The sequence below is a fragment of the Dysidea avara genome, chromosome 2 (genome assembly GCF_963678975.1).
Source record: "Dysidea avara chromosome 2, odDysAvar1.4, whole genome shotgun sequence".
NCBI classification, from domain to species: Eukaryota; Metazoa; Porifera; class Demospongiae; order Dictyoceratida; family Dysideidae; genus Dysidea; species Dysidea avara.
In genome coordinates, this window is record NC_089273.1 from 37,018,295 (window position 1) to 37,031,378 (window position 13,084).

Consider the following 13,084-nt stretch of genomic DNA (forward strand, 5'->3'; position numbering starts at 1 on the left):
TTAGAACTTGTGAATTTGGCATCATAAATCATTGTGTTTATAGCTAAAATATTTCTGTAGCTTTAGAGTATTGTGTACCTGGTACACTCCCATCACATTGTCTAATATTACTGGCTAGTGTTGGCTACAATGAGCTGTAACTGGATTCACAAGAGCACCTATTGATCGTGCAGACCTAAATTTATAAGAATAGATGCATTTAACGTGAAAGTTGAAACGAGTTATAATATTGTTATTGTCATTAGAGCTTTACGGTGACCAGTGTGAGAATTTAATCATGTTCAATTAGTTGAGCTTTTTATTTCACTTTAAATTCAAATGAATATAAATCCACAATACATTGTTTTAAAGGGATCTATAAATAAACTGGATAATTGTGGCATCACATTGGTATACAATAGAAAACATTTTTTGGAAGGTCATGATAATGTAAATTATTTTGACCTAATAACATGTGATTTAGCTTGTTTGGCATATCATAGTAATCTTCACACTAGCTGTGACGTTGCCTTCTCAACATCATGCATCTCTGAACATCCACCTTGATCATATTAATATGCTAACATTCTCTGTAGTGCATGTACTTGGTTAAACACCACATCTTGAATAGCAACTGCACTTGATTGGGTATGATATACTACCAAACACTGGAAGGTGTAATTGTATTTTTTTGCATGTGTTTTAAATATTAAATAAACTACATATCACTGGAATTTGTGGTATTGCTTTGATATAACTCAATGCCACAATTGATTGTTTTAACCTTGACTATAAAACTGTACTCATCATCACAAAACTGTACTCATCATCACAAAACAGTGAATAAGAATATTAAAAGGTGTGAAGCAAAGAAGAATTTTTGCCGGGTATTCCTAAACTGGAAAACCTATGTAGAATGTGCTGTTGTGTTGGTGCCATTGTTGAAACCAGGTTGGGTCAACCGGGTCACATTTTGTATAGGCCATCGGGGTCAGACCCACTTTAAAAATTATGCAGTTGGATTGGATCACGTGCAAAGCAAATTAATTAGTTGGACAATATGGAAGTGTATAAATGTGTCATATCAAGTCCTGATGCAATCCAGTTTCTTTTGTGAGCCACGCCCACTTATCAGACGACTGCCTGCTGCCTTACATACAGCCACACCTATTTATCAGTGATATTAAAGTCTACAGGTATGCACTAAACCATGCTCATAGCTGTCTACTGGCTTATGTGGAGCCATGCCCACTAATCGATTGTTTTTGTACAAGATCCAGTCAAGGCCAGCTTTGTTGTGAGCCACGCCCACTTTATATCAGGATTGTCATACTTTTTAAAATTATGGTGCATTAGGTATGTGCAAGCCACACCCACTTTCAGGAACCTATCTGGTTTTCTACAAACTTACGTGGAATCATGCCCACTAACTAACATTGTTAAGTATAGGCACCTCTGTGCTTAACACGCTAGTCGGCACTCAAAACTTAGCTCTTGGCGCACACCTCACTTTTAATTATTCTGGGTCACATTCGGATCAAACCCAGGTCTGACCCAGATTGCTATCTGGGTCATCCGGGTCACCACTTTTCAACATTGGTTGGTGCTAGTTGAGTAATGTTGCTCACTGCTATTTGAAATATTTTGTGAGTGGACTTGTAGTTTTTCAAGCAGACTTGTAGTACTATACTCTGGCACACATGCAGCACATGTGTTTTACTACTGTACATCATGCAAATATTCTTTGATGTGTCCAAGGTTACTATCTATATATAGTACAGTATGTGTTGTGTACGGTCTTGTATTGTTTGTGAGACCCCACTGCTACAGTTGTTGATCTTATCAACTTGAAGAATGTTATGGGTGGTCTTTACATGTGAGTATGTTATTATTGGTTAACCATGGTTTTGATTGGTGGTTTTTTATTTTGCAAACACCCAAAAAGTGGTCTGGCTATTACATAACATTACAACATCAATTCCCCTACATCATAATAATGCTGTTCTGTTGTGCACTTATCCTTATATCCTTACAATACATCTTGTAGTTTATACTGCAGAGGATTAAAAAAATTAATACAATACAGTGTACATTTTTATCACAGTCATATCAGCTTAATATTATAGAAACAGCACACAGAATCATGCGTTGTTTTAGAAGGTGGTCTAATTAAACTTATAATATTTTTTTTGTAAAATCAAGTTGGTTTGTTCTATCCCCTCATGTGCCAATTGTAATTTTATTCAAATAGAAATTGTTACATGCAATTAAAATCTGTAATACAGATATTTTTTTAACATCAGTTTAGTAGTAAAATAAAAATATTTCAATATCTGTCCTGATCGGAATAATTTCAATAACTTCTTAATGTATCCCACAATCAGTTTCAACAAGGCCTACTATTAAAGTCATGTAGTGGCTACTATTGGTTATTTTCCAGTGTTCTCTGTTCCTATTAATAGACTATGAATTTTTGGGAAGTTTACCAAACATGGTAGACTTGTTAGTATATAATAACTCAGAGGAGGTGTGACGTAAATTAAGTGCCATCAGAAAGAATTCATATTAATCGTTTTATTAGAATTTTTAAACTGTGAAAAGTAACTTCTTAATCATCTGTGAACACTCTTTACTTCTTTATCAGTAGTGTTCTCTTCTCTGGTGGCTGCTTGTCCTCCATTTTGATCACACCAATGAATTTAGCATAGAAAAACTTTCGATTGGTACGTAGTTTTCAGTAGTACCCTTCCACATTATGTTCCCTATACATACCCTATACTTATAAGAAGCCATAGGTCTTCTTATTATAGTTAAGAAATTTTTGGTATAGAAATAGAGAGATTTCTCTTCTTTACACATTGTGTTGGCTAAACACATTTTAATTAGATGCTCTCCTGAGTTAAATTTTTAAACATTTAGTGTTGTAATTCAATACCACAATCAATAGTAACAAGCTGTAATATATAATTCTGACAATGGTTGTCCTGTGTGTATTATTAGTAGGTCACGTAATCTCACGTTTAATAATTTTTAGAAGGTTAATCACATCAGGTTAACCTGTAACTAATCCTATTGGCTATATAATTCCTTTTTGTAATGTATACTAATATCTAATCCAAAACAGCCAAGCTGTAAAAAAAGTGTGCGGCCCTCAAAAAGGCTATGGTGAAAAAAGATGTGAAATCCAAGGTGGCGGCCAAGAAATGGCTGTGATGGTAGGTTAATGGTAAAAATTTTAATAACGGCAATTTAGGTGAATTTTTGTGCCGCTTGGTCTTGGCAAAAAATTCACCTAAATTGCCGTTATTAAAATTTTTACCATTAACCTACCATCACAGCCATTTCTTGGCCGCCACCTTGGATTTCACATCTTTTTTCACCATAGCCTTTTTGAGGGCCGCACACTTTTTTTACAGCTTGGCTGTTTTGGGTTAGATTTCACTTCTTTTTGTATTTGTATACCCCAAAGCCAGCCATAGGCCGGCTTTGGGACTTCTTAAACCTGTCTTTTTTTTCTTTACCACAGGCAGAAGAAAAGATGAAGTAGATGTACTTTAAATATTTCTGATTTTATCAGTAAATGTACAAATTATATATCTAATACATATATTTATTACAGAACTCTCCATGGTGGTTTCTTTGTATCTGAACACTCTATAAAGTGACTTCTTCTTGCTGCTCTCTCTACAGGGTGAATTGTTTGTAGCTGAACAATCTACAAGGTAACTTCTTCTAGCTGATCTCTCTACAGGGTGATTTGTTTGTAGCTGAACTCTCTACAGGTGATTTGTTTGAAGCTGAACTCTCTAAATGATGGTTTCTTTGTAGCTGAACTCTCCACAAGGTAACTTCTTCTAGCTGATCTCTCTACAGGGAGATTTGTTTGTAGCTGACCTCTCGCCCTATAGAGAGTTCAGCTAGAAGAAGTCACCTTGTAGAGAATTCAGCTGCAAAGAAACCACCATGTAGATAGTTTAGCTGTAAACAAATCATCCTATAGAGAGTTCAGCTACGAACAAATCACCCGGTAGAGTTCAGCTAGAAACAAGTCACCCTGCAGAGAGATCAGCTAGAAACAAGTCATCCTGTAGAGAGACCAGCTAGAACAAATCACTTTGTATGTAGAAAGTTCAGCTACAAAAAAAAATTCACCCTGGAGCTGTGGTTTCTTTGCAGCTGAATTCTCTACAAAGTGACTTCTTCTAGCTGAACTCTCTATAGGGCGATCTTCTTGTAGCTGAACTCTCTGTAGGGTGATTCGTTTGCAGCTGAACTTTCTACATGATGGTTTGTTCATAGCTGAACACTCTACAAGGTAACCTCTTCTAGCTGATCTCTTTACAGGATAACTTGTTTCTAGCTGAACTCTCTACAGGGTGATTTCTTGGTAGCTAAACTCTCTACAATTTGATTTGTTTGCAGCTGAACTCTCTATATGGTGCTTTCTTTGTAGCTGAACTCTCTACAAGGTAGCTTCTTCTAGCTGATCTCTCTACAGGATGACTTGTTTCTAGCTGAACTCTCTACAGGGTGATCCTTTCGTAGCTGAACTCACTACAGGGTGATTTGTTTGCAGCTGAGCTCTCTACACGATGGTTTGTTTGTAGCTGAACTCTCTACAAGGTAACTTCTTCTAGTTGATTTCTCTACACGGTGACTTGTTTCTAGCTGATCTCTCTACAGGGTGATTTGTTTGTAGCTGAACTCTGTACAGTTTGATTTGTTTGCAGCTGAGCTCTCTACATGATTGTTTCTTTGTAGCTGAAGTCTCTACAAGGTAACTTCTTTTAGTTGATCTCTCTACAGGATGACTTGTTTCTAGCTGAACTCTCTACAGGGTGATCCTTTCGTAGCTGAACTCACTACAGGGTGATTTGTTTGCAGCTGAGCTCTCTACATGATGGTTTGTTTGTAGCTGAACTCTCTACAAGGTAACTTCTTCTAGTTGATTTCTCTACACGGTGACTTGTTTCTAGCTGATCTCTCTACAGGGTGATTTGTTTGCAGCTGAGCTCTCTACATGATTGTTTCTTTGTAGCTGAAGTCTCTACAAGGTAACTTCTTTTAGTTGATCTCTCTACAGGATGACTTGTTTCTAGCTGAACTCTTGACAGGATGATCTGTTCATAGCTGAATTCTCTACATGGTAGTTTCTTTGTAGCTAAACTCTTTACAAGGTGACTTCTTCTAGCTGATCTCTCTATAGGGTGATTTGTTTGTAGCTGAACTATCTGCAGGGTAATTTGAACTCTCTACAAGGTGATGTTTTCTAGTTGATCTCTCTACTCAGTCTGGATGACTTGTTTCTATAGCTGAACTCTCTACAGTGGGATCTGTTTAGTTTCTACCTGATCTCTCTATAGAGTTATATCTTGTTTGTATAGCTGAACTCTTTTACATGGTGGTTTTTTGATTGGTTGCTGAACTCTCTCTCCACAGTGACTTACTTGTAGCTGAATTCTCTACAGAGTGACTTGTTGTAGCTGAACTCTCTACAAGGTGACTTGTTTATAGTTGAATTCTCTTCAGCGTGACTTATAATGTTCTGAATCTCTACAGCAACATATTTGTAGCTGAACTCTCTACAGGATGACTTGCTTGTAGCTGAATTTTCTATAACATTAACTGTTTGTAGCTGAACTCCCTACAGAATAACTTGCAATGCCATATAATTCTATAATGGAGTAAGTTATAAACGTAGCTGAATGCTTTATTAGGGTGACTGTTCTATTAGAGTATCTCGATCTCGCATATGCTACACGTAGTTGGCTTTGGAATCATAACTCAGTGGTTTGTAATCCGATTCTTCTGTACTACTGCAAGGACTTTCTATGATAATTATTCCAACTACACACCGATTTTCAGCTCACTGTTCTAAGCGGTTTGCCTGGTAGGCGTGAAAACTAATAGTTTTTTTATTCATAAAAGTCGATCGCATAATTGTGACATAGGTTGGGTTTTGTGTCATATCTCGATGGCCTTTAACTGGATTCCTTTCAAACCACAAAAAGGCACTCCTACGATAGTTACTCCATCTACATAGCAATTTCCAGCTCATTCCTTCAAGCGGTTTACCCTGTGGGCGTGACAGACCTTCGACCTTATTTTATGCAAATAATTGGTCATAACTCCGTGAATGTTCATCGGATTCCTACCAAACTTGGTACTGAGATTCGCCTTAATGAGCCCTTTAAGTGTGTCAAATTTCAGCCCGATCCAAGCACGCATTCGTGTTTTATTGCGGATTTTGCAAAGTGTCTGAAAAGAAGTAGAGAGAAGAAAAAAAAACGAAGAAAAAAAACCCGAACTTTGGCCGCTCGTATCTCGGAAATGGCTGGAACGATTTTCTTCAAATTTGGTATGTGGACTCCCCTACCTAGCCGGCATTTCTGTAGCAACTTTGGTTTCAATAGGATAAGGAATAACGGAGCTACAAAGGTGTGAAAATCGCGTTTACTTTCTTCCTGTAAATATACTCACGGTGTGGCGCGCTGGCTTCTTGGGCCGCACGACACACTATCGTGTGTCTTGATCTCACTGAGTAGTTCTTCACTAACATTAGACGTATAGTCTTCAGGGTAACAGCTCACTTGAGCTATTAGACGTATATGTCTTCAGGGTAACAGCTCACATGAGCTATTAGATGTGCAGTCTTCAGGGTAACAGTTCACATGAACTATTAGCCAGTGATATAAAATCATTCTTACATCATCTTTTAGATCCACCATATGATTATTAATGGCGTACGTCTGATCTTATTTCCTCCTCCTGTACCGTACTCTTTGAATGTATGGAAAATGGTGGTTAAAGCCTAATGTAATTATTGAATTCTGAATAATTGAAATGCATCAATTAATTGATATTGTACTTTGATGATTAGTTCTGCCCATTTTGTCAATGAAGCAAATGTATACTTAAGTTCAAGAATTAAGGTATACTGGCAAAACAAAACAATTACAAAACATGCAGCATACACAAAGGCGAAAGGTTTTATGCCTGTATCAATTGCAGACACATCCTATAGATCATCAGTACTTATTTTGGCGAATTATCAATCCCACAATCAAATCTGACAAGTGTTCTTATAAAGGTTAAAGGTTGAAACTTGATTTAGTAATGAAGTAGATTGTGTATCTGTAGATATGAATTTTTGGCACAAGCCTGAAACCTCTGTTGACAACTGAAACCTCTGTTGACAACCATGACTAGCTTTTATACTTTCTCGATTGCTCAATAAGGATGGGTGATACTAGGATTTTTGATTCGATCTGATATTCGATACTTTCTTGTAAAGTATAGATACGGTACGATACTAATGTGGCTTAAAGCTGCTGAAATGAAGGTATCTTGGTATAAGACACAAGTTTTTGCTAGCATAAATAGTCGGATCAAGCAATTTAAGTGCCATCTCTGTGCTCTGTGTGTATGTGTGCATGTACAGTGTGTGTGTATTGTACTAGCAGCAGAGTTTACATCAATAATATACTTCATTGTTTACTCACTAGGACAAATCTAAGAGGAAGAGTATACACCTCCAGTTATCTAGTGTACAGATGGACAGAGATAAACAAGTTGAAATGCAGCAATTACTCTCACAAGTTGATGCGCTAAACTTTGAGTTGTTAGAACTGGTTGATCGGATGAATTCTACTCAACTACCACCAATACCTGATATTGAAGAGGTACACTTCTCCATTGATAAGTGTCAAGTAAGTACAATCCTATTGTGTATTTGTAACTAAGTGACTATATTGGTTGTGTTCTTACCCCTTTTGTTATTGTTGTTATTGCTGATGTTGTTATGGGTATTGTTTACTGTCCTGTCTTTATCTTTTATTTGCTTTAACATCTTCCTTTGAACTCTTATCAACACCTTTATTGAACTGTGTTATAGTTGTTGTGAGGGTAATATCTATCATGAAAACTCGGAAGTATGGAATGTACTTATCACACATGTTCTTACCCTTTGTACTTTAGACTATCCAGTCAGAGACATTAGAACAACACAAGATATTAGAGTCACTGAATAATCAATGTTCTACCTTCCTTGAGGCTAACAGTGGCATACCAGCCAAGTTGAAACAATCACTAGAGGTGGGTTGTATCACTTGTATTGGTACACATGCATGCATATATCACATTGCCTTGACTTGTGGACCTAGTAAATATATCTTTTTAAACAATTGTTTACACTATTTAAACAAGGTCAGCAACTATACTAGGCAGGCGCTCATATATTATGACACCGGCATTCGTTACCCTGGAATCTACACTACACTCTGTTTTTACAGATTTAAGTTTAAAACTTAAGGCTATAGGGTGCTATTTGCTTCACATTGCATGCAGATATTAGAAACTATGACTAACTAGATGTTCAGTGGAGAGCGATGTAGTGTTTATTTAAAACTTGGCTCTATGCTGTATGCATTTTACTCTACATGGGACTAGCGTGTTTATGACTTACCATGCTTCAGGGCAGTAGGTTTACTATGTTAGTTATATAATAGTTAGACATCGAAACACAGGGTTCTATGGAATTTAGGAACCCGAAGGCCCCTGTGTTGTGGTGCACAACCGAAGCGAGGGTGCTACTACAGGGCCTGAGGGTTTCTAAATTACGTAGAATCCTGTGTTTTGATGTCTAACTAATTTAGACCACAGCTCATTCGTGTATCTTCGCTGCTGCTTGTTGTACCTTCCCAGCTGCTTGTAACACGAGAAATGTAGCGTTCGTGAGTAGAACAAGTTGTAACGGCACTTACTATCCAGTTAAACGCCCATGTGTTACCAATGTTACAGGCGCTTAATTGCCGTGTTTTGTATCGCCCCATAGACAGGAATCTATTGAGACATGAACAAGGGATCTACAGGATTTAGATACCTGTAAGTAGTCAACGAAATTCGAGTATTTCAACTTGCTGTGGCATAAAAGCTAATAAATTGAGTGTGTGTATGTGAATCAGGTTGCTTCTCTCTTATGACTGTTAAAGAATTTCTATGTGATCTCTAGGTCTACCTGTTTGATGTGGCCACCCTGTGGCAGAAGGTCAATCTTAAAGCTGCTGAAAAGATGAGACAATTACACGAACGAGAACGAGAGATTGGAGAGTTCTATGGCCAACTCAATGGTCTACTGAAGTATGTAGAAGATGCCAAGAAATTTTTAGAATGGAAAGAACTCTTTGGCTATCGTGAAACTGTAGAAAGAGTTAGGGTAAGTTAAATCTATTTCACTATGCATGTTATGTAATTTTTTTTTGTTTTCACACTCATGGAAAGCAGCATTGTAATTACCTCTCTCAGTTTCTTTGGACATTGCAGTTTGTATTCCATGAGTGGTTTAGTATAAACTAAAACCCACAATCAGTATTAGCAAGTGGTGAAATAAAAGCAATTGTTTGTGTGGTTCACAACATTTTCAGTGAGACAGTTCGTGTTGGACCTCCTCTACTTCAGGCCATTTCTTTATAATTTTTGAAAGGTACTCCTACAGTATTGTAGCATGTGCCAAGGAAGTGGAAAGCTATTAGGCTTGTATTGGTGATACCTGAAATTCTCACTTGGAAGTTGCGTACATTCAAGTTTAACCCAAAGGAGGTTCCAGATCCCAATAGTGTAACTCTTGACACTTACCTGGACTACATATTACTAGTGTTTTAGGATTTTGGCTTCCTGTATTTACCAACCATTATATAAATTCCCTAAATATTTGTAAAATATAGTTACCTAATACAACCACATATTGGCTAGGTACCATCAGCTTATTTTGACAAAAAAAAATTGCTAAATACAAATGCTAAAGTATTATTGATGGCTGAATTCTTGGTAATTACTGGCTAAATCACTGACTATACACAAAATTACTTAGTAACCATACATCTAAATAGTACCTGTGAAATAAAGAACTCGGCTGTTGTTTGCATAATAATAATAACCACAACAAAGTCATATAACATGGCAAAGTCTGAACTTTGGTAAAACAAGTCCAAATAAACAACGGGATCCCTGAATAAGACAATTTCAAGGCGATGTGTTGCAATTGAATAGTTGGCATAATTTGGAATAAACTGAAATCCACAATCAAAAACTTTATGGTTGATTATAAAAGTGCTGTAGCTTTACAAGGAATGTTGATTGGTTAAGCAATGTGTGAGATCTGTAGTCCATACCAGAATTCACTATTAAGATTACTTTAATTTTTGTAGGCACTCCTACTTCGGTAGCATAGTGCCGTGAAACTGCAAAAATTGATTATTTTATAAAGCACATTTTTGAACATATATAACACAAGATTATGTCAATAATTCATACAACATTATTACGAACTCTTAAATATGTAAGCAATAATACCTCTGACTTGATTTTAATGTAATTTTAATTCGTATCTATAGAAAACAGATAATATATCTGTTATTTGCCTAATTATTTTGTTTACTAGTATTTTATTTAAGACTGGTGCAGCACTGAATTAGGAAAAAGTGTTTTTGATTCTATGCTAATGAAGGCTTGTAACATACATACTTCAGTTTTTAAAAATGTGTTTATTAAATGCTGTTCGCTAAACAACATTGGATATAGGTTGCTAACCAGTATAAAATCAGTCAGTAAAAACAGTGTTCAACATTATTATTGGTGAAGATCACTTTAATTTCTTGAAGGAGATATGACACAATAGATAAACAATGGGCACAAATAGTGATTGAAATATCAAATTAGTCAAGAATTTGTTTCAGTCTTAACTTGAGTGTTTGATAAAAATAAACTAAAACCCACAAGTGAAAGTGATAGTGACCACTATAAAAGAAGTATGGTGGACTAAGATCCCACAAATGATACAATCCTTTGGTCGAATCTTCATCTCTATGAAAAGAGTATGAAATTTTTGTCAAGGTTGTTTGATTTATCAAAGCAACCTTGTAAACAACAACAACAATCGTGTTTGTTGTGAAGATGTGATTTTGTGTGATAGTGTAGCATTATAATGAATTTTGACTCATTATAAACAGTTTTGTATATTTCGTAGCATAATGCGGTAGTTCTGAAACTGACGCACCTATAGGAATTTCCTTTATGGGATATCTGGATCTTTTGCGGACTATTTCACAATTACATAAATGTGTCTTGTTAGAATGGGTGAGCTAAATCATTCTTCAAGTTGAAAACTAATGTTTGATAACCAAGGGATTATTGTACATCAATGAAAATAGGTGGAGTTGACTGTTTACTCTGGATGGGGTGCGCTGTTGACATGAGTACATACATCCATATTAGGGCTGAAATCTTGATGATCATATTTTTTTAGTATTCAACTACTCTCTAGAGTTATCGATCGAGTGCTGATGAATACTAGCTACTTGTAGTCTTATCCATTTGGTACATTTTATACTGAGTTTAAAATGAAAGCTTTTTCAAGCAACAACAATGATACACACACTAAACCTGCATAATCCAGAAACTAGAAAACAAATTGGAAACGTACAATACTTTTGCCAATTTACATTGGTGGTTACAAACAGGCATGTCTCGTGAAGTGTTTGTTTGATTGCTTAGAAAAACAAAGTTTATTGATTGACAAAGAGTAAGCTATATTGCAACAGTCTTAGTTGCAAAATTTCTTCCACTTGTAAAATCCTGTGAACACAGCACTACATCCATATAATTATTGTTTAACTTTTCAATGATATAGTTGAACTGTATAGTTCATGGAACTCATACTGAGAGCATGAATAACATGGTTAGAAAATTATCAAATATGTGCAAAGATATCACATCAACACTACAAAGCTGCTATTAGCAGTAAAGCACTTTTGTCTTAACAATGTCAGTTTGATCTCACTGAAGTGTTTTAACACAAATCCTCAACAAAGCATTACCAGTAACACTTTTCTTTTGTACTGAGGCTACACAAAAACTTTTGTCGATTCTAATTTCTCACATTTGTGCGGTTAGAGAGTTGACAGTAGCGTGATTGAAGGAACATTTAAAGATGTATTACTCTGGATCAGGAGATGATCAAGATCACAATCAAAGCAACGTCACAGATCAAGAAGGACCTATCATACATGCAGCCTTCCCTTACATTTCTCTGGCATTCAAGTTGATCACAACACTGATCATTATATCAATGGCTAGTTTGGTTTGTGTTACCATCAAGAAGACGAGGTGTTTGCATCAGTCTCGTAACTTCCTGATAGCTAACGTGATGATTGCTGATATAATGTTGGCACTGTGGAATACTATACCAGCTGGTATAGCCATTGTTGGGTTTGCTGCTGGAACAAATGTAATCCACTGTGGACTGTTAAACTTTGTGTACCATCCAGTGATAGCTTACCACACAACATTCATAATGATATCTGTTGATAAAGTGATAGCTATCGGCTTTCCTTTGCGGTACAAGCATATCATGACCTGCCGTGTTGTAGTTGGAATGATCTGTGTCTCATGGCTGTTAGCAGTAATAGTTTCGTTTCATACTCTGTTTATCTCAGATGGCTCTGAATTCCCTGAATATGGCATATGTATCTTGACTGGTGGGCAGTTTCTGGTAATCATCATACCTTATGCTATCCCCATCTTTATGGAAGCTGTAGTCACCACATCACTAAACCTATACTTGGCTATCAAGGCTTACCAGTTTCGTAGGCGAATCCAAAAGCGAGTGAGGTTGTCACAAAGGACTGCACAAGATGAAGACTTACAACGCAAGCTGCAACAATTCAAGAAGCATCTAAAGCCCATGCTAACTTTGTTGATAATCCTAATAGGAAATTCAATGTCCAGCTTACTGTTCACTGGACTGTACATTCCTGGAAGGATATGGTTGAACAATAAAGTCTACTACAACGTCATGGAGTATGTCGTTAGACCAAACATCATATTATTCCACCCACTTCTTCATATTGTAGTTTATGGAGTGTGCTTCAAACAAATCCGAGAGCCGATGGTTAAGTTGATGCGACGGTTATGTACCGGGTGTTAGCAAAACACTATAGCAACTGCACCACGCTCATGATATAACTATTAGCAATATATTATTGTGTAACTGGTTACATGTATATATACAGTGTACAACAGATTTTTTCCACCATGTCATTGAATTGCT

General features: G+C 36.5%; 2 protein-coding genes across 2 annotated transcripts in view; both read left to right on the forward strand.

Annotated features, from left to right (window-relative positions):
* LOC136247224 (uncharacterized) overlaps positions 1 to 13,084 on the forward strand; it is a 137,931-nt gene that overhangs the window by 106,168 nt on the left and 18,679 nt on the right. The window contains exons 16-18 of the mRNA XM_066038860.1: positions 7,485 to 7,688; positions 7,957 to 8,073; positions 8,990 to 9,193. Coding sequence (XP_065894932.1) covers positions 7,485 to 7,688; positions 7,957 to 8,073; positions 8,990 to 9,193 — 525 coding nt within the window. The remainder of the gene's footprint in view (positions 1 to 7,484; positions 7,689 to 7,956; positions 8,074 to 8,989; positions 9,194 to 13,084) is intronic.
* LOC136244709 (melatonin receptor type 1C-like) lies at positions 11,730 to 13,057 on the forward strand. Its single transcript, XM_066036246.1, has one exon. It carries the CDS (start codon positions 11,966 to 11,968, stop codon positions 12,959 to 12,961), a length of 996 nt encoding a protein of 331 aa, XP_065892318.1. The 5' UTR covers positions 11,730 to 11,965; the 3' UTR covers positions 12,962 to 13,057.

Excerpts from the sequence above, each read along its gene's own strand:
- LOC136244709 (XM_066036246.1), top strand. The coding sequence starts at position 11,966 with ATGTATTACTCTGGATCAGGAGATGATCAAGATCACAATCAAAGCAAC.